Source organism: Betta splendens, chromosome 8, assembly GCF_900634795.4.
Source record: "Betta splendens chromosome 8, fBetSpl5.4, whole genome shotgun sequence".
In the NCBI taxonomy this organism is placed as follows: Eukaryota; Metazoa; Chordata; class Actinopteri; order Anabantiformes; family Osphronemidae; genus Betta; species Betta splendens.
Window position 1 is genome coordinate 14,244,557 of NC_040888.2, and position 21,923 is coordinate 14,266,479.

General features: G+C 43.6%; 1 protein-coding gene across 7 annotated transcripts in view; it reads right to left on the reverse strand.

Annotated features, from left to right (window-relative positions):
• Positions 1-21,923, reverse strand: part of nfixb (nuclear factor I/Xb) — a 134,674-nt gene that overhangs the window by 30,425 nt on the left and 82,326 nt on the right. For 2 of the 7 annotated variants that reach the window (XM_041071972.2, XM_029157742.3), the window contains exons 3-12: positions 16,950-17,015; positions 15,099-15,173; positions 14,816-14,936; positions 14,528-14,563; positions 13,821-13,951; positions 11,974-12,048; positions 7,128-7,256; positions 4,360-4,535; positions 2,764-2,911; positions 1,081-1,172 (exon numbers count right to left, since the gene is read on the reverse strand). In XM_041071972.2, the coding sequence (XP_040927906.1) occupies positions 1,081-1,172; positions 2,764-2,911; positions 4,360-4,535; positions 7,128-7,256; positions 11,974-12,048; positions 13,821-13,951; positions 14,528-14,563; positions 14,816-14,936; positions 15,099-15,173; positions 16,950-17,015 (1,049 nt within the window). The remainder of the gene's footprint in view (positions 1-1,080; positions 1,173-2,763; positions 2,912-4,359; positions 4,536-7,127; positions 7,257-11,973; positions 12,049-13,820; positions 13,952-14,527; positions 14,564-14,815; positions 14,937-15,098; positions 15,174-16,949; positions 17,016-21,923) is intronic. The other 5 variants (XM_041071988.2, XM_029157758.3, XM_029157763.3 and 2 more) reach the window with 4 other exon arrangements.

Sequence of the window (21,923 nt, forward strand, 5' to 3'; positions counted from 1 at the left end):
TTAATACCCTTTTTCACTAGTTGTAGCACTCAGCTTTTACCACTAGAGGGCACATTAAGTCCACTGTTATGAATATAAGATCTGCGTTCTATGGTCCCTTAGTCAACACACTTAATTCCGATATATTCCTTGTTTATTTCTTTGTGTATCTATCTATTTCTATATTCCATTTAAAACAATATTTAATATATCAAATGCAACTAACTACTAATATATAATAGAATCATGCACATATTAATTGAATATGCTTTCATTTTAGACAACAAAAGGAAATATAACAGCATCTACAGATGTGTATTAGAAACTAATCTGCAACCTCCTTTTTCCATAAAGAAATAGTTTTACTACTACAGAAGAGATAACAACTGGAGTGAAAAAAAGATAAATGGAAATAAAGAGTGGAGTATAATGAGGCAGTAAGGATGAGAAATGGAAGAAATGCAAGGGGAAAAAAGTGAGAGAATGGAGGGCAAAGAAACAAGGGAGGGGATCAGCAGAGCACTTTCAGATGGTTTCCATGTGTCGAAGAGCAGAGCAGAGCTGGCTCCAGGCGGGTGTGGTTGGACAATAATGAGAAAAGTACTAGTGGTAATGAAGGAGGCATATGAACGACGTGCACAGCACTGAAGAGACGGAATGAAGAAAGTGAAATAGGGAGGAAGCACAATGCAAATGACAGACAAGGAAATGAAGACGAGGGAAAAGACGAAAAGGATGATGCTTAAATGAGGGACAAAGTTAATTAAAAGCTGGGGGTTTTACACGGAGAGGTAGCAGGGGAGAAGTCCCAGTGCCTGAAGGGGAGGCTCCATATGTGCCAAATAAACTGTTGAGCACATATGGCGAACCACACACGTACAGTAAAATACAGATGTACAAATGCACACATTGGTAGTGCACTGTGGGACGGCAGGAGAGGAGAGGCGAAGGAAACTCAGCAGCAGGTTTCAGGGAGTGAGGGAATATGAAATATCTTGGCCCACATCCACACAGTTAACAAGTTTCCTGAGTTTGACCAGTAATCACAGTTAAAACAGACACGCTCTTCCTTCACGTTTCTACGCAGGCACACTGGTGTACCTGTGTCTGTTGCGGGATGTTCAGAAAGTTGTTGTCCCGTGATCCGATGCCGACAAACCTGTTGGGAGCTGTGGCGCCTGGCGTGGAGTATGCTGCGGAAATGGGGAAAAACAAAGGAAGACATCAGCCAACAGAAGAAGCAATGATGATGGAAACTCCTGTCCAGTCAAAGGAGCAGTTAGACACAACTCCTTAAAGGAAACTCAGGTTTAGTTTAGGTTAATAAAGGGGAATCAACTAAGCCTGGATTTAGCTAGAGACAAAAAAAGTCTGGTTACTGTACCGCAGGTTTTAAGCTAGGTTATAAAATGTTACAGCTCTGTTGTTGAAATCCTGATCATGACACCACAGTTTGTCATTTTCAGTTTGATAAAGCAAATGAGATTAACCCTTAAAAAAAGTGGTCGCAGGTGGATTTTGCTAGATTTGGAAAGAGCAAGGCTCCTGGTGTGTGGATCTTCTTTTACATTCAGTGGCATACATACATACATAATGTGGTTGAAAAAGAGCAGATACCAACTCTATACCGTTGTGGTCCACAAAACTCCATGGAGAAGTCTGCCAAAATCCAGTAAGTAAACTTAGATCTCCCCAAGTAATTAAACCCTGTTGATAAACTCAGCTGGAAGTGATTGAGCACACCAGAGTCCTGACATTAAAGATCAGTCAGGGACATTTAAAACCCACTGGCATCAACGTCTGACAAATTTAGGGCAGTTGGAGGTACCCTACGGACTCCAGAATTTGAATCTCATGGAGGAATTCAGGGACGTAAACGTGCGGAGTTGTGCGTGTGTAAGCTTGTTTGTGTGGACGTAAGGAAGGAAGGACAAGAAGGGGAGAGAGACAGAGGGAAAGAATTTGGAGATTTATGTATATGGACATACACAGCATAAGTCTGTTTCTACAAATTGGAATAACATACATAAGACATAGAAGACTTTGAGACGCTGACTGGGGGGTAAAAAGGAAACACTAAATCTGAAGGCACGCTAAAAACAAAACAAAAAAAGAAATAAAATAAAGTGCTCCATCCAGTGCCCCTCCTACCAGAGGTGAGTAAGAAAAACCCTGCTAACCGTAACACACTAACCGCCTACTCTGCTTAACATTTACCAAACTACAAGAGGAAAACCAACACGAAGCTCAAAATAAACACCAATGTCCCAATTTCAACTGCACTATTTTGGAGTCCACAAATATTAACTGCCCCAAATTTGAATCCTTGCACGAATCAATAATGGTCAAAATTCTTTGAGGATTTTCACAAGGTTTGATGAGTCCAACATGGGATAAGAAAGAAGGGGCTGGAAGGAAAAGGACCTGGGCCGGTGATGCAGCATCCACAGCATTCACTGCAGAATGGGTTTAACATGAGGAGTCACTCCAACTGACGGGACTTAATGCAGAACTCTGATGAGCACCTCAGAAGTCCCTTATGAGAGGCAGTTGTCAAGCGCGCTACTATACTGAGCTCCAGATTACGCCCTGCGCTGACCTCCAGAGCCTTCCGAGGGATAAGGGAAGTGAGATGTTGGACACAGCAACAACGATGGCACAAAGTTGAGGAAGAACAATGGCGTCAAAGAGTCTTTTCACTGGAAAGGGTGGGGATTTGTCTGATGATCTTATTTCTTTTTTGTTAGTTTGGTTTTCGAGAACGGTCTCTGTGGGGTCACTTACACGGAGATGCGGGCGAGGAGAGTCCGCCATCAGGGGGCATGCTGTTGGGTTTAGAGTCGGGCATAGGGAGGGGCACTGGGCGGGCCACTGGGGGAGGTGGAGGCAGCAAGAAGGAGCCTGGCATTTTGCTCTGGCCGCTCCCGTTTGGCTGCAGACAACACAAATAGGGTCAGGAGGGCGACATGCGACAATCCGCAGACACGGAATGAAAAAAAAAGAGGACGCAGCTCGGGAGGCCAGGTCCAAAAAATATCCATGACGGAGAAGGGGGAGGCAATGGTGGAAGGAAAGAGAGGAGGTGGTGGAGAACAACAACCAAAGCAATGATGTATGTGGACGGCGTCTCATACGTAGGTGTGAAAAATAATAATCACCACAGGGTTTGAGAAGAGTGGGAGTTGAAGCTGGAGGTGAGCGGTTCCACAGAAGTGGTCCGTGGTGGGGGTGGAGGTGTGGAGGAGGGGAAGTGAGCACATTATTTGACTGGTTTCATCCAGAAGATGGCAAGAAATCAAAACCATGAGAGACTACTTGTCTACACAAGCACAACATCACCACTGAGAGCATAGCAGCACCAGACAACCAAACTCCAAACGCAAATCATAACGGCTGTGATGAGAACAGAAACACCATGACACAACACAGGACGGGTATGCTGGGCTGAAGTGTGCCGTGACCGATTCGCTGTCGTGCCGATGGTGGCGACTTCTGAGGGGTCGGGTGGAGCAAAAGAAAAGAGATTTGAAGGGGAGGAATGGGAACACTGGGGACTGAAACAGCAAACGGCAGAATGACATCAACAAGACAATACACAGGTTTGCCGCATAAACACATGTCTGACGTGTTTACTGGTGCTGTGGAGTGTTCGAATGCAGGTTACAGTAAAGAGAATATTTGTTTGGCATGCTGTGTATTTTAATAGTATTTATTTATATTAATACTGCACTAAAATGTAGAAGAAAACTGTAGAGAAGATTTTGGAGTTGTAGAAGGACCTTTCACCGTTACACACATGGAAGCAGAAACAGGCCATTATCATAACTTAAATCTTAAATTAGATTAGTCTAACTGTATTGTCATTGCACATGTTGTGGTATAAGGCAACGCAAACAGTAGCATCTAGCTATAGCGTTAGAAACAGTGGAAAAGAATATAGGATATATATACATATAGTAAAGGGTTTACACAGTGTGCTGCAAATAGGTATGCATGAAAATTTAAATTAACCTTAACCATAACTTAATACCAATACACACTACTACACTAAAAACACCTCTATAGCTTTTCTGTATATGCTTGATATTTTTTGAAGGCACATCTAAGTTGTTGACCTTTGGCAAAATTATTTACATTTTATTAAACATTAATTCATTCTAACATTTATTCTATATATGTTGTTCCATTTCGACCTTTAAGCTAATAAAACCTAAAACAGTAATGGTTAAACTAAAAATCTGTCTTGCTGAATCCTATGATGACCCATGTTTGCTTCCATACCGATATTTTTGGACTTATTTTCAACTTAGAAATCTTAGATTAAGCCAGATCTAAACTTGTAAAGCGGTGCAGAGATGTTTGGTTTGAAAGGCTCCCTACCTGTCCAGCGGCCTGCCCTGAGCCATCAGCACAGACAAACTGCACAAACTCCTTCAGGGGGTCCTGGCCAGGATGGTGGTGATAGCGGATGGTTGGGTGGGTGAAGTAGGGGCTAGACTGCTGGATAATGGAGGGAGATGGGAAGTGCAGAGCTGAGGCTGAAGCACGGGGGCTCCCTGCAAACAAAGGCTCGTATTAGAGGAACACACGCAAAGGCAGATGCGGCGAGCGGGAGGAAGTCACGAAGAACTGAGTTGCTACACATTCCTACAGATGAAAGAGATGTGTTAAATGAGATGATAGCAAAAGAAACCATTCCGTTACAACTGGAAACGATAAAATTTAAATTTGTTTTTTTTAAATGATGTACAAGAAAGGAATGTTGTTTTTCCAGGAAAAGCTGATTCGGAGTTAGCAGCCATTATGGGTGTTGCAGGTTTTATGATCATTCTAGTTAAATCTATACAGAAGGAGGTTTACACACACGTTGCGTTCATATGTGCACAGTCACAAAGGCTGAAAAACATTTTAAGTAACTTGATTGACAGCGCACAGACAAACACTCCACACAAATGAACGTGCACCAACCTATAGAGGAGCCATGGTGTAATTTGGAAATAGCGAGAAGAGAAAGCACAAAGAGATAAATGAGAACTGTCTAAAATTAGCCACTCTTAATGCCTGTACGCCTGTGTGCCGTTTGGAGGGTGTGATTCACTGGCAGGGATGCAACTTGGCATTCTAGATGTAAAGCCATTTTAAAAGATTGTGTCTTTGTGCGTGCGTTTTTATCTGTGCCTTGATAGCAAGCAGCACAGAGTCCGATAAGACTGGAGTGAAAGGGTCTAACAATGGCCCCAAGGTGGCCTTCAACCGCTTAGAACTAATTTGTACGTTCACCTTCTTTGCAGACGATGTGCGTGTTGTTTTTTGTTTTTCTTACCTTCATTTGCAAACGCGTGTGGATACGACAGGTGTAGACGTTCTAAATATATCAGCATTCGGTGGCTAATAGGCTTATAAAATGAACATTCCTTTTCAATGCTGTACAAGGGAAGTGGCTGTACTGAACAGGGCTGAATATGCACGAGAGGGGAAAGCAGTCAGTTGAGCACACAAAGCAGCCTCTGTCAGACCTATATCCATTACTAAACCTCCTTGATTTGTATTAGAAGTCTGTTGTCCTCTTGGCTGAGCCAGTCTGACACCCGCCCCGTCCTATCCAGGCCCCCCAGCTGCCCATACTGGGCTGCCAACGCTCTTGTGGCGCTTGCATCCTATACATTGTGTGTGCATGTGTACCACATGAGGGTGCCAACCTTGCTGCCCCCTCCCCCTCAGACAGGGTCCTATGTCTCTAAAGCCCAGCAACACCTTGCTCCCATGCCAGGCTGCCTGCTCCCCAGTAGAGCTGTCTCGCTGCTGCTATAGTTCCCTACTAATCCCATTAGGGACTGGGTGAAGGCCAAACACTCTTAGGGTGTGGGGGGTGGGTCGGAATAGAGGATGTGGTGGTGGGAGGTGGGATCAAGAGGAAATCCCTACACCCCCTTCTAGTCTTTGCTCCCATTGGAACAGTGGTTTCCGAACATCTTTTTGTCGGCCAGATGAGTCCTTTATCACCACCCATCATACTCCAGATGTGCTTATTCCAGCTGATTTTAAACCAGATGTTATTTCCTTTTACTGATTTATACAAGATCATGGTAATGTTTTTTTCTCCATGTCAGCACTTGGGTTTATTGTTTATGTCCATGTTTATTTATTCAAAATATTATGTTTTACTGTTACTATTTTTATAAAATATGATAGTAGATCTTGTGTACAGTGGATGGGGATCATTAGTCTGGAGGACCAAAAAACCACGACCACCACCACTAGTGTGAGCAGCTACAACCAGCGTGCTACCCACACACCCTTCTGTGAACCCTGAATCCCCTTTGATCACCGATAGTGTGGTGCAGCTTTTACAAAAAACACTCAACAGGTCCAGCAGATTAATGTTAAAATGCCACTGGGTTCAGAAGTGATGGCATGTTGTGTACGAGCACTTGTATGTGGGACAATATGTCTGCATGTGTAGCGACTGGACATCTCAACAGGTATGAGGTCTGTTAACAACTATGGCGTCAGCCAGGCTCATTGCCTTACATCTGCTCGGTGGTTTAATTTAGGCTTAGACTTTGAGTATCTTCACCGGCTGAAACACGCAGATGACCAACTTCCAGAATAGAAAATAAAGGTGTTTCATCTGCTTTTAATGTTTTTGTAATTAAATACCTTTTATTTAATTATGACAAGATGACAGACAACAAGTCGCACTCAATTCAAGGGGAGACGTTCACAACAAGAAGCAGGATGCTGAAATAATAACTGCCATGACAGTACAGGCAAAAACAACCCCCTGGTTATTTCAGAATAGGAAGAAGTTTTCAAGTTTTCTCTCAAAAGATGACGGACCACGAACCATCCACCAAATGACAGGTCCAAGAAAAGACGCACGCTACCAGACTACAGCACCAGCAAACCTACACCGTAGAAGCTTAGAACAGGCAGAGAAGGGGGAGGCTATCTGCCTGGATTACAGTCCCAGCCAATCTCATCGCACCTGCACCAATGCCCCCAACTTTAAAACCAGGAAGGTAGGGTTTGGGGCCCTAAAGAAGTGGTGGGGGGGGAATCAGGTAGGAGAAGTTGGTGAGAGGGGGATAGAGGAAAAGGTTGGGAGTGGGGCATTCAGGAAGGGATCGGTGCTGGGTTGGTCTCACCTGGTCTCACTCCCGCCAGCATTGGCAGTGGGTGGTGGGTGAACGCCATGCGGGGGGACCTCGTCTGGGAGGACAGGGCGCTGAAATCGAATTTCCCCGGCTTCTTAAGAGAACCAGGCGGTGAGAGTCCTGGCAAAAAGGGGATCAACAAAATGGCAGAACAGAGACGAGGTTTTAATCAAACATGGCTGCTTTTCTTACTTTGTCTCTACTAAAAAAAAACCTTATCAGACTTTTGAAATTTGATTACAAGTATCGGATGATTATGATCGATTGAAATCAATGGATTGATCAATTTATTCATTCATTGATTTGTTGACTGGATTAACATACAGATGAGTTTTCACAATCTGTCTGTTTATCACTATGTTTCTGTACAGCGGACTGTAGCCTGTTTGCTGGAACGTGGGAGGGGATGCTGAGGGCAGGGTCTGGTGAGAGGCCATGTTTGGAAGCAGCAGGGGTTTAGAGTGAAGGGAGGTGACTGGAGGAAAGACTGGGGGTGGGGTGGGGAATGGTTGGGTGTTGAAGGGGGCATATCGTCAGGAGAGACGAGCGCTGGGATATGCAATGGTGGCCCAACCAGTCCTACGCACGACCATGTCTGTTCTTTTAGATCCACGTTTTAACTAATCCCAAAAACCACAATGATCTCATGATCTCAGTGCAGCAGCACAGCGCTACAGGACACAAATTAAACATGCCAGGCAACCTCGTCATTGCACTTGTCGGGAGGCCTCTTTAGAATGAATGAGATCCAGCACAGTCTCAAACTGAACCGGCCAGACTGTGTTTTTCAAGCTGCAGCCAGCACGGAGCTACGTGACTACATCTAGCAGCAGAAGAGAAGAGCGCGCCAAAGCATGCATCAATAGATCTTCTGATGTAGCGCCCCTCTGCATAACTGACTGTCAGGTATTTTATGTCATCGCTTTAAGATATACAGCATTTAATAAAGAAGTGCAGAAGTGTGCATTCACACACAAGCACACACACGCAATCTGTTCAGGCTGGGTGGTGAGGACCGGGCAAACAGCCAGTGAGGGCCGTAATGGCGGAATCAAGATGGAAGGAGCTGAGCGGGAGAGGAGCGGTGACAACATAGCCGACACACACAGACGAACATATTAAAGTGTCCCTCTCTGTCTATAAATGTCAGCCGAGGCTAAAGAGCTGCATGAAATATCCCTCAGTTTGGTAAAAACGGGCACAGTAAGTATAGGCCCGGCTCACCAGTGGACCAGAAACATGGCCAAAAGTGTGGGGGCCACAGATAAAAGAGGTTCACTTCTGTGATCAAGGCCTTGTGTGGTGGGCACTGAGGGAATTTTTTTTGATATATGGTAATCCAAAGGCACAATTTAGACTCTGAGGGTTACAGAAATGGTGCCAAATGGTGCATTTGACCTCTGCCGAGGACCACAATGATTATTATATTCTGAAATAAACTCTGGAAAGCACAATCTATATAATAGAGAATAATGAAGAAGCAGTAGTATAAAGAAGTACTTCAGCGTAGAAGCACAGTCCTCATCCTGTTCTCTGGAACATACTGGGCTCATGGCCGTGTTTGCCTCAGATTTGGTTGAAAGAAAAGCGATAAACAACCCTGGTGAGCAAAAGCCCCGTAAACTACTAAATGACACAATTTTCACACACATAAAACAAACACACTCACATAAAGACCAGGGTAATTTCAACATGGCCCAAAGAGATGTGGAAATAGATTTTATGAGGAGAGTATATAAAGTCCAACGGAGCAGATTTCTTAAACGCTTTTCTTTTTTTTAATGTTTCACTAGGAAATGTTTTATTGCTATTTACCCACAACGCTCACAGGCGACGTGGACACAGCTGTGGATGTGGGGACTGGTGTGTATAGAAAAAGGTGGGCCAGCACTTTTGCTGGGCTGAGCACATCATGGGAGGAGCAGACACGGTGAGCATGAATGATATTTACTATTATGAGGAAAAAGAAAAATTATGGCCAAACACACAAAAAGAAGAAATGGTTGCGAGTCCTATGTAACAAATGATTTACTTTATTATGAATGGTAACTGCAGCATGAAGAATCCTGTGTAAAAGTAAAAGTACAGGAGGTAAAGAAACAGAATTCAGCCAATAAAACAGGTGACGGCATGATTTTCCAGTTTTAAGAATCCAGGCTTTGTTATAGTGATGTCACCAGAGTTAAAGTTCTGACACATTGTGTGGAGCAGTGACAAACGTTTACTCGACTACAGGACCTCGACAGCTGGGATGTATTAGGAAGGTGAGACATTAAACATGAAGAGAGAAATGAGGCTTTCTGTGAAGTTGCTAGCTCAGCTAAAGCCTGTTCCTAGTGACTAGTTCTGCCAGAGTAACATTCATTTTGGCGAAGTAAAAACTCAGATTGCCAGCTTCACACCTCTGTCCGTACTACAGTATGTCCCTCATATGACCCGACGCACCGCTGCTGCTACAGGACAGAGAGGCCTCCAGCAGAATCCTGGGACTGGAAAGAGACAATGATGGCTGATTATGGAAAATATAAAAATCCATGTAAATATTTTTTAAAACAGTTGATCATTCTTACCCCAAACTTATGTTTCTAAAGCTTTTTGACCTACTCTAAATAAGTCTAACTTTACTTCCATTTTAAAGAACCACTCTGCAGTGTAGCTGTTATTTATGGCTACTCTACAATTTTACACAGAAGCTAATAGAGTGTCAGAATATAATATATAATTTTACCTGGCAGCGGTTCAACATGCAAACCCGATTGGAACATTGTGTGAACTCAGTGCGTCCCTGCGATAAAGCTTGTTTGGCTCCGGTTCCTCTGTGGTACATATAGGGATGACTGCACGCCACCACATCCCAAAACCAATTATAACCAGCTTATTATGCACAAACAGTCTTAAATTATACATATTGTTTTTAGTCTCTGTGATATTCCCTAATTAGGTATCTTGCTGAAATATCTGATACTATGTGGTTTCTCAGTGTGGAGCAGCAAATGAGGCACAGATGCCCAATGAAAGCTTTGTCTGATAAAGCTAACAGAAGTTACTCTGATCTCTCACTTAATCTGTGTGTGTGTGTGTGTGTGTGTGTGTGTGTGTGTGTGTGTGTGTGTGTGTGTGTGTGTGTGTGTGTGTTAGCATCTACACGTACACACACAGTTGTTTGTCCTACATTATTCCTGTGTCCTGCTCCTGGCACACAGCACCAGCAGACTCACAGCCAATTGCTCCTGTGACCCTCGAGTCTTGCCACGCTAACAAGCTAGCGACCACACAAACCCCCTTAACTGTCACACTCGGGTGACGCAGGGAGAAAAGAGCGCACGCACACGCCCGCCATTCAGGTAAGCAAGAAACAATGTACATTAACAGAGCCGTGTCGCTCATTAACTGGCCGCCTCACACATCATTAGCGCTCGTAAACACCGCGGATGTGCTTCAGGCAAAGCGAGGACAGCCGAACAACCACCACAGCCAGACAACATGACAGTTTTATGCCCAGATAATTAGCTGGAATTCTCTGTCAATACAACAAATACTTGGGAACCCCTCCACTGCCCCCCACCCCCAGCGTCACAGCAGGTTCCCCCATCGCTGAGGTAGCAGGAGCAAGCAGGCAGGAGGAGAGAGTGGAGCAGAGCAGAGTGGGAGACAGCAGACATAATGATGAATTACATGATCACCTGCTGGGCCTCAGAGCCTTTCATTCAGGTAGAGGATCAGCTCCAGAGCAGGCAGAGGCGGAGGCCCTCCCCTTTGCTCCTCCTGTCCTCTGCCCCTCCTCATCTTGCTCTCCCAACACCATCACCACCATCACCAGAACAGATGTCTGCTGTAACCCAGTAGCTCCCTTCGCTGTAGACACATGGAGGCGCCATCTGGACCAGAACGCTGCTCCCCTCCAGATTGGGCAACGTGTGTAGTGTGCGCACGTAAATCAGAGTCGGTGTGTGCTGGATTTTTTCACTGCGGTGTGAGCGCGGCGTTTGTGAGCGTGCATGTGTGTGTGTGGGCATGTCTCGGAGACAGAAGTCGCCTTGTGCACTGATGACACACCTGAGCGTGTTTGTCTGGGTGGGATGTTGTTTTTCCCGTGCTGCCTGTCAGAGACGGTTAAGTCACGCCTACGGCAGGTGGGACGCTCCTCCAAAGTTCTGTTTAAACAACCGGCTGGATGAAGCTGCTAATGCTGCTGCTCAACAAAAAGCTGGTACAGAGGCCTTTTCCCTCCACCTTCACCGTTTCATCTCTTAGCCACAAATTACAGCATCCAAAGCACTTAAAACTGAATGTTGCTGACCATTCACACTGAAACACATGCGGCCGTGGAGCTTTTGGATATGATAACTACATGTTAGTCAGCGCACATTAGCATACAAGTAATTAAGAAATGTTTAATGCACCAGGGATCTCTTTATCCTTGTAGATTACTGATTACAGATGTGCTACGTATTTGATGCAGACAGGCAGTGGGTGTTATGGAGCTACTGGGCTACCAAAAGGCTTTGGTATACCCACAATGGTCAACAGCAGACATCTGGTAGAAACACAACCCCACCCAGCGGCAGCACAGCCAGAAAACAAGACTCTGAACAAGACTCAGAAGAGAAGAGAAGAGAAGAGAACAGAACAGAACAGAACAGAACAGAACAGAACAGAACAGAACAGAACAGAACAGAACAGAACAGAACAGAACAGAACAGAACAGAACAGAACAGAAGAATACGAAGTGCAAACAGACTTAGGACAGAGAGAAATGTGCACAGGTTGAGGGTGGTGTGAGCTGAAGTAGAGCATGTATACATGTAAACAGTATAATGTTTAATGTTGTTCTAACCATGGTAAGGAAACTGCACTCCATCGCTCTCATGCTTAATCTTCCTCTCCTGCACACTGGCCAAATGGTGCTGCACTGAAAGGCCAAACAGGGGAGAAGGGAAGAGTTAACAATGGAAGAGGAGAGGGGAGAAAAAGACAGACAGAGAGACGGAAAGAATAAACCAGGGGTGGTTAAATCATGGGCAATGGGAGATTTTAAGTTATAGAGTGCAGCAAGTATTTATAAAGTAGTTGCATCGTTACTGCTGGCACTAATAAAACGTCAGCATGTGAGTGGGAAAATGAAATTTAAGTAAAGTCAAATGCTATACACAGGGGACACACATGAAGTATAGTGTTCATGAAGAAACGGGGTAATTACACCGGTGCTGAGCTAATGTTATAGTCAAGAAGGCAACAGAATGCGTTTAATGGCTGAAGAAAATTGTTCCGTTTCTCTACAACTAAACTGCAATCACAATTGGAGGCAATTGGAAAGAATAATATATTAAAAAGATGGTAATAACTGGTACTGGTAATAAAACAGAAAGCCAGTCTTCAATATACAGCTGTGATATTACCGTGGCGGTATTAAAGGTTTGGCACATTGTTTAGGTTAGAAAAAAATGATGGTCCATCTTCATTACACACAAATATTCAACCAAATAAAACCAAGCTCTTTCTCCAGCTCTAACCAAAGTGCCACCTAACCCACCTCCTCATAAATGAATTCCTGTTAATAAATGCAACACTTCATTTATTTGTTTAATAAAAAAAAGTTGCATCAGAACATTAAATCTTTTACAAAAAATCCTGTTTGCAGTTTAGTTGAATAGGAGCACTTTAAACAGACAGAGATGGGGGAGCTCCTCACTATTTAGGAGGGTTTTATAAGGAGACTGATACCACGGTCCTAGAATTATGAAGAATCATGTTGGCTCAGTATTGACTGTTACCCCTGGTCTGTGTGGTAGCCAAATCTGGCTTAGTGCTTCCAATCTCTTTCTGTGGCTTTGGTGGTCTCACATATCACACTCTTGCACATATGAACAATCCTAAAATTGAAGACTAATTCTCTTCCACTCAATATACTGTAGACATCAGTGTTATGGGGTTGTGGTCTTATTAAAGGGTCAATTCAGGTAGAACAAAAATAAGTTTTTTTTTTACTTTTTTACTATCACCTGTTAAACAGGTTTGGTTTTATATGAAAATATATTAATGTAATAGTAGAAGGTCTGTTGAAAAAGTATATTTATGTGGAATGTGGTTATGTTTAGGTGTTTGGCTGACCCTTTAAGCCCTTGTTGCATGTCTAAAATAATGCCATAACAGGACTCTGGCACAAACACATCCCTTAACCTCAGAAAGTGCTGTCCTGCTTTGTGAGGTGAGGTCTAATTATTTGTGTACGCATAGAAGAAAATGAGAAAGAAAGTAGGAATTATGATGGGGTCTGTGATGAGGAGAGGAGGAGTCCACATAGCAAAGAGGTAAAGGTGGTACTGTATGAGTAGATGATGGAAGGAAGAGAGCTGTGGCTCCTGGTCCATTTCAAGCCAGTTGATGGCTAAATTATAACAAGGAATTATCTGCATTAATGACCATTGGTTAAATGAGTCTTTCAACCAAAGACTGGTGGATATCAACACAGACTTGGGATTAGTTCTGCATATTGCTGTTTAATGAAAAATAAGTGATGTCCAGCCAGTGCCAGAGCAAAAAACACTGGAGGAGATTTTTTGTGTTCTATCTTTTTCTGACTATAAAACTCTGTGCCTCTGAGTTGATGTGGACCTCAGCCCCGCTCCTGAAGAAGTATCTGAAATGTGTAGAGAGTTTTATGGGAGGTTTAACTGACACTACCTGCATCCACATCATTGGGCCAACCGCTGGATTGAGAGCTGCTGCCAGCTGCAGGGGAACGGCCTGAGTAGAAGACATCATCCACCGGGCTCTCCATCTCACTGTCGTCAATAGATTTGCGCTTGTTGGAGCTAAGATAAAAAGGACAGAGATGACAGTTTGTTGCTTTCAGAATGTCTAGGACTAAGAAGCAACACTAACGTGTATGTGACGCTCTGCTGAATGCACACAAAGCATTTGTGGGACATCTGAGGATAACGTGTGTGTTTATTTTCATTAGAGTCTGGCACAAGTCTGCATGAAATTAGTAGCAAAGACATTTAAAATGTCAAGGTTTCCCTTCAATGTTTTGTTTTCATATAATGCTTTAGCCAGAGGGGACGAAGCAGCGCGACTGGAGACAGTGAGACAAACATGGGACCAGAATAAATTCAACATATTGCATCTATTCCGGCCTCACGCTACAAACCAAGAGGAGAAAGCGCATGTAGGGATCCTGGAACGCATTATTGTGTGTTTGCAAATTCTTATAGACTCGTGCATCTGTGACCAATAAAAAGTCAGAAGGCTGTGAATGTACAGCCATCCAAAATGTTCTAACGTGTGTGCGTATCTGCGTGATGGCGTGTGTGGCGTGTGTTCAAATTGATGCCGGGCTCTGTGTTACATTAGTATCAAGTGAGATATTATGTAATGAGTGTAACTACCTCCGTGGGAGACTTGCATAAAGCTCCATTTCAGTCCTGCAGCATAAAAAATGAGCGAGAGAAGACGACAGAAGCAGCGAATGGGGAAGAACAGAGACGCAGACGGTGAGACGAACAGATCAGTGGGGAAAATGAGGGGGAGTGAAGAGGATTAGTTGCGACAAAGTAAGAAGGGGGGGGGGGGGGCAACAATCAAAAAAGCAACGAAAGCTAACCAGAAAAGTTAAAAAATTAGGAAGTCAAGAATTTTAGCACAGGATTGCGGGTGTGAGTGTATAGTGTATATACCTGGTGGAAGGGGTGGATGTAATGGAGCGCCGTCCCAGGGTCACCTGGTTGATGTTGTAGTAGCCAGGACTGTCCAGCTCAGCCAGAGAGAAATTAGGCCCAGTCGCAGTAGCCACTGGGGCTGAGGATCACACACACACACACGCACACACACACATGCAGAGGCATATTATGTAAATATGATCATATGCAACTCCATCCCTCTGCAGCAGCTTGGCGGAGGAAACCTGCTCTGCCCCTGAACGCTTCCAGAGCTGCAGCAGAAGTTAGAGCTGTAACTTACTCTGTGACACTCGGACCAGCTCGGCTACGTTCCACACCCCTGAAGTCACAAAGCAGTCCTGGAAACTCAAGTGTCCTGAGTGAAGGAGAGACAGAGGATCACATGAGGGAGCAGAAGGCTGGATGTATGCACAAAACGACATAAAACAAAAAACAAACGACAAAAGAAAGGCAGACATGAGAGACTGTAATCAGTGTATAGTACACGCACATGTTGAGGGAGCTGTAAAACACATGGTTCGAAAAAAGTGACGCATGGCCGATGATGACCATGTGTTTTCTATAAGATAATCCTAAAACAGTTTGGACACGATCGCTTTTTGACTGTTGACAAGTCCACATACACATCCAATCAGATACAACAAGGGATTTCCATATATGCACACACATAAAGTATATACACACAGTATAATGTACTGCATGATTTGTACATTAGTACAAAGCAAAAAACAACAATGCATGGGTAAATACATGCATATAGTATTTGAGTAGTGGGTTAAACTGAAACAGAATCAGAATCCGAGTCAACTTTATTGGCCACGTTTAAACTGGACAAACAAGGAATTGGATACGATTTCGTCTTTTTGTGCCCTCTGGTGTCACGAAACATTAATTATTTACATATTTAATTATAATTAAATAAATTACCAGACGCCCATGTTTACACTAATACTGACACCCAAACCCTAAAGGAAAAGGGGGTTGTTTCATCTACAGCCTAACACTCCAATTATGGTCATTTGACTGGTAACTTTGGAAACCAAGAAGGAAAAACTTTTCTTCTAACATCTTGTTCTTACTTCATTCGAACTTCAACTCTTTATAGTGTGTTTTTTCCTGTTCTGATTTTCCTGCCAAGAACATCCTGCTTTCATTCACTCTCGTGGGCATTATTAGCATCATTTCCAAGAACATCAAGAACCAGATATTTTCCTTAGGAGTTCATGAATATTGGTTTTTCAAGGTGTAGGTCCAGGTACGGGTTGAGTCATGGGTCTTACATTCTGTAGTCGGGTCAGGGGGAAATTGATACACAGTGTCTGAGCTTTGCAGGCACAGTGCAGGTGTCCGCTTGCAAGTTTGGAGCCTTATGAGAATCTTGTGTAAGTGAAATATGAGTGGACTCAAATTTAAGGAGGGTGGCTACAACACTGGCCAGATTATGTTTAGACACACATGCCCCTGAATTGACATAAACTTATTTCTGATCCTGTTGAAAAACCTAAACTGACCCAAAAGACCTAGCTAATATTTCCCCAAACAAACCCGTTCCTTCTAATGATAATGATGATGATAAAAATACGCCACCTTTGCCCTAACCCTCATACCCATAATGCTGGCGTTTGCATACAGGACATCCCAAGCTTTAGGTTTGACTGAATTTCAAAATCCTCTTCTCTCCCTCCTCTATTTCATTAAAGTGTCAGCCTGTCCATAAACATGTTTCTCCCTGTTCTCTTTACCTCTCTCCCTCTCTCCTTAAGACCCCCACCCAATTTCCCCCCTGTTCTCCATTTCTCCCTTCTAACCTCCATCCCTGTCCATAGCAGGGACATCGCATGAGGTCAGCACTCAACTCGGCAGCAGCCATGTGGTTCCCATCTTCCAATAACGTCAGTGTAATTTATGAGTGGCCTGCCACAAGCCCCACGGTACTGTACCATCAGCTCGCCTTACCATAATAAACTCAGACCCAACTCTGCTGGGACACAGTTGCACACAGAGGGGCCTGTATGTGAGGGCGGTGTGTAAATACTTGACGTGCACATGTCTTAGCATGATTACACAAGGATACAAGTATGTCCAACATTTGAGTGTGTGCTTGTGTAGGTGTGCGGATGGAACAACCTACCATTTGGTGGGGGCTTGACGTCTGTTTCTCCTTGCTGATTTGAGTTGTCTGATTGTCCTGATTGTTCTGGAACAAAAAAACAAAACAAAAACATAGTCAGTGAGTTGGAGAGATGTCTGGATACGACCCTGAGCTGGAGGGGCAAGTTAGCATCACAGGGGAAACTCCTCAGAAAACTAGATGGAAACTAGCGCCTTTGTTCATTCTTTCCACTGAGCACACAGAGCGCTGTGGGGTTCAGATTAAAGATGGGTGCATATTTGGGAAATCAAAAGGTTCATATCTTTACATTTGAAATCTGTCATGGTGGGAAAACCACTTTTCCCACTTCAGTTTGAAGTGTCTGTAGTCCTTCATTATACCTTCTTCTCTGTGTCATTATTTCATCCACTCAGATTTACACATTGTCAAGAGATAACGGTCTCGAGAAGCCCAACACACACAAACCATACAGACACTGTAGAGTAGGTGAACGAGACCCCATTGGCCAGTACAACAAGGGGAATTGGTAGAGGCTGCAACAAACTTGAGATTTTTAGGCTTTGCTGGCACTGCATCTCCTGTGTTGGCTCGCTGTCCGCCATTCTTTTTCAGATGCGTAATGCAGCCTTGCAGAGTTTTACGGTTGTATTATATATGCCATCCAGGTCAATTAGCGCAATAGGCTGAAGCTTTAGGGCTGTCTTGAGCCAAGTCCTTCTAGCAACAACATGGGCCCCTTGCAGCCGCTACCAGGCCCCTCACGTCTTCTAAGCCTAAATCAGCGCCCTAATGCTAAGGTGGCAATCGTGCGCTACAGGCCAGCAAAGTGCGTCACGATTAATGCTGCTTGTTTGCTGTTGATCAGACCAAGAAAATGAATCACCTCTTCACTCTGCATCAAAAAGAGGAGGGAAAAGACACACTCACTTTTTTTTCTCCTTACATTACTACTGCAGTTTGTGGGAGAGAGAATTAATCTTCTCATTCTTCTCCCACAAAACATCTCACACTCGTCCTGTCTCTACTTCTCTTTCTCTCACATGCTGTCGCTCTGTGGAATCCTGGCAGCCATCTTAGTGCTTGGCAGCCATTTTAGCTTTGGCGATACCCATGCATTCCTGCTAGCTGACGGCCCCCCCAACACACACACACACACACACACACACACACACACACACACACACACACACACACACACACACACACACACACACACACACACAGACCCAATGATCTTAAACACAAAAAGACCTACAGAACACATGCAATGCTGATGGGGTAAAGATAAAGCCACTTAAAACCACTGGGATGCTTGTCTTTTTAGTGTTGTGTTACTTTATACAGAATGTAGGGTGTATGTTAAAAATGAAAGATGCTCAATGATCTCAGACTGGCTCTGAAAGTACAACTGAACTCTGGAGAAGAATAAATGAACCCTGGGGCCTTTCTCATCACAGCAGCACTCTCCTCAACAAACCTCATCATGCCTTTTACCACAAGCGCAGAATGTTAAAACCTTTTAAACCTTGTATGCCTCTGAAGAATCCCTCTTACACTATGTGTCAGTTTTCAAGCCAAAATTCTGCGCCTAGTTGTCATGACAACAGAGATGGCACAACACAGTAGAAGTCCCTCATGACGAGTGGTTGTTGAGGCCCATGTGTGCGGACGTGTTGCTGTTTGGCCTGGCAATTAGTTCGGATGAAGACAATTATATAGCGTACTGGCATGGGCTCAATGTATTGTTTTGTTTAAGTATTTCTTGGCACCGACGAGCCCGGCGACCACTGCGCTACTCTATAATGAGGTTGACTTTTACTATATCGGGCTTTCTGCATTTTAAGGTGTTAAATCCACTCCAATTACATTATTAACAAGCTTTTCAATTCGACTTTCACAACTTTTCCCTTCTTGGCAAAACTTCGCAAAAAAAGTCAGAGGTACTATGTTCGACTCCTCTAATCTTTATTTAATTGGACAATGTAACAAGCAAACGGACATAATCATGCATAACTTCGTGCTCCACAAGGAAAGTTTTGTAAATAAATTTCAATTAATTACATACACACAGATGATGGATGATTGCACATGGCTAAGTAGGGAAAATGAGCTGTGTATACAACACTGGATTAAAATAATACTAATAAATTAGTAAATGTATTTTCTAAGGCATTTTTAATTGTTTTACAAATAAAAGCACTATTATTATTCAACCTGATCCTGTCCTACCGTCATCTGAGGGATAATATTTAATCCTAATATGTTGAACTTTTATATTCTGCAGTTTGCTGCTCGTCAAGTTGTATGTTAAGGGCAAATGATAATAAGTATCATATACCTTTTCACTGACAAAAAGGCTGAAAAGGACATTGATAACTGATCACATTGATTAACATAACGGATAGATTTTAAATGTAATATATCATTAAAACCATTCTTAATATGAAAAATGATAATTCAAGCAGTTTTCTCCAAGGTTTATTGTTGTATTTATCATCAGTGCTGAACTCTCACCATAACACAAACAAATACACTGTGTACTTGTTAAGAAACACACTTCCAAGCGTTATTAAATCGTAAATGTCGCTCAGAGGCTCCATTGTCGGAAAATGATAAACAATAACACAAAATTGCTACTCTCTGTTATCTGTCCCATTGCTGAGGTTGAGGGGTTCAGTCTTGTTGGTGCTGACAGTGTGTTACTGTCTCTGGTTTTGTTCCTGTTTTGATTGTGTTATTTTTCTCGTAATCACACGCACCTGGACTCACATGTAAGGACTCACTTCACTATTACCATGTAGTTTAACAGTAGTCCTGCAAATAAATGAAACGTTTCACTTTAATTCTTGCTTTGGAAGACGTGTTGTCTTATACAAGAGCCATGTGTTTATTCATTTGAAGGGATTTTCTTTGTGTCCAATCTGTCCAAACAAGCATTCATGTAAATGTTACGTGTGTACAATAGTTACCCAAAGGTACGTGTACATTAGTAATATGAGCTGGGAGGTGCATCAAAAGACTGAGAAATGCTCTACTCCCATTGTGAACAATGGACAGAGGCTGTGTATAATTATTATTATCCCTATGCTCCTGCTGATGCTTTGTAGACCACCAGCAGCGAGAAATCACTGCCAGCAGGCCACTCATCCTCAGAGACCCCATGTGTGCACGCCCACACCTGTAAACACACGCACGTGCACCGCACACAGCCGCAACGCTGGATGGGGGTTATGAAAGCACGCTTATTAACGTCCTGGATTCAAATGCTTCAACATGCACGAGGCGAACATGGATGCGCAAACAACCTCTCACACAAACACGCACACACACACGTTTAAACACAGATGAATCACCCTTATCTTGTGCGCACAGTTGCCCCAAGGCCCCCTGCACACACACCGACAGAGATAATAGGGCACAGGCACACACAGGCCATAAAATGTGGTATCGCTGGAATCATACACATGCACACACACACACTGAAACAGTGAGTTCTTTTGGATGCTTTCTCTCGCTTTTACTGTTGATACACTCCTAGAGAGTGTGTATACAAAAGTTAACTGTACCCTAATCACAAACCAAATGCAGACACGAGAGACACACACACACACACACACACACACACACACACACACACACACACACACACACACACACACACACACACACACACACACACACACACACGCCAAGTGCAAATCATTTAGTGACACTGCAATGTAAAATCACATACACATGCTCGCTCTCTTGAAGCACAGGCGCCTGCTGCCAGTCCTAATAGACTCATTTACTGTGGGCATATTCATATACGGCGCACGCCGCACACTCGCTAATTTACCGAACAGCTCAGAGTGTTTGTTTGTGCATCGCAAGCACACACGAGCAAACACGGCTGCTGTAATCTAATGTGCACTAAGTGAAGGGTTTTCAGACGAAGGACAAACTGTGAAATCAAACATCATCAGTCCAACGCTGGAGATGGAATGAAACAGTGCTGGCTGGTAAACGCGCTAATGACTGAAAAGAGGGAAGTCACTTTAGCTGGGAAACTGTCATAGATGAGTTACTTTTATATTTACATCTTCAAACAGAGTGTCTAAATGCTGTTGTCATACTAAGGAAGTGAGTGCACATTTAAAGAATTAAGAGAAACTATCAGGTTGCATTGTGGGAAATGAAGGATTTGGGGTGTTTGACCTGGGCTTAAATAAAGGAATAAAGGAAAAAACAAAACACAGTCGCTCCTGCTAGAGTATGTGGCATTATGGGGTGTTTGTTAATGCCTCTCGTCCCAGAGGTGACAGGGGTCACCACTGATTGGATTTCAGGGCAGGTGCATATACACAACTCTAAGTATAATATAACATGTCTCCACAGCCTGAAGCTGATAAAAGATGGATGTAAAGCAGGCGGCATGCAGGCAAACTGTGTTAATTGACTTATATTTACATGAATATGATGCAGTTGAAGTGTATGTGGCTGCGCTGTGTCACCCTGTCTCTCCACCCCCACCCCCCCAATCACCAGCCTCTGGATAAAGAAACCGTACAGCCTCCCCAATTGGGTTTTGCTTAAGAGGTTTATCGGTATGTTGCTAAACATTCTGACCTTTTTTTTAAATCTTTAATGCGCTTAAAATGTTCCAAACCCTCCTAATCCCCACGGCTATCCCACACAGATGTTCACTCGGCTCTTTTATTGGACTTCATTTCAACCTTTTTTTTCCCCCCGTCTCCTCCTCCTCCACCACCTCCTTCATCCTCTCCATATCCCTCGACCCCCCCTCCCGTTTTCATTTGCTTTGCAATTTGTTATTCAGTTGTTGAAAACTACTCATCATCCTCTGATCAGCTACCCCCCCACCAACTTCAATCTTCTACAAGCTCACTCCACAAGCTGAAAGCTCATTCTGAGCCTGATTTGTAAGCTAGTGGTCTTTTCTGTGGTCTGACTTCTTGGACTCTGCTGTCCAGCGCTTGGGGAACAGTGACA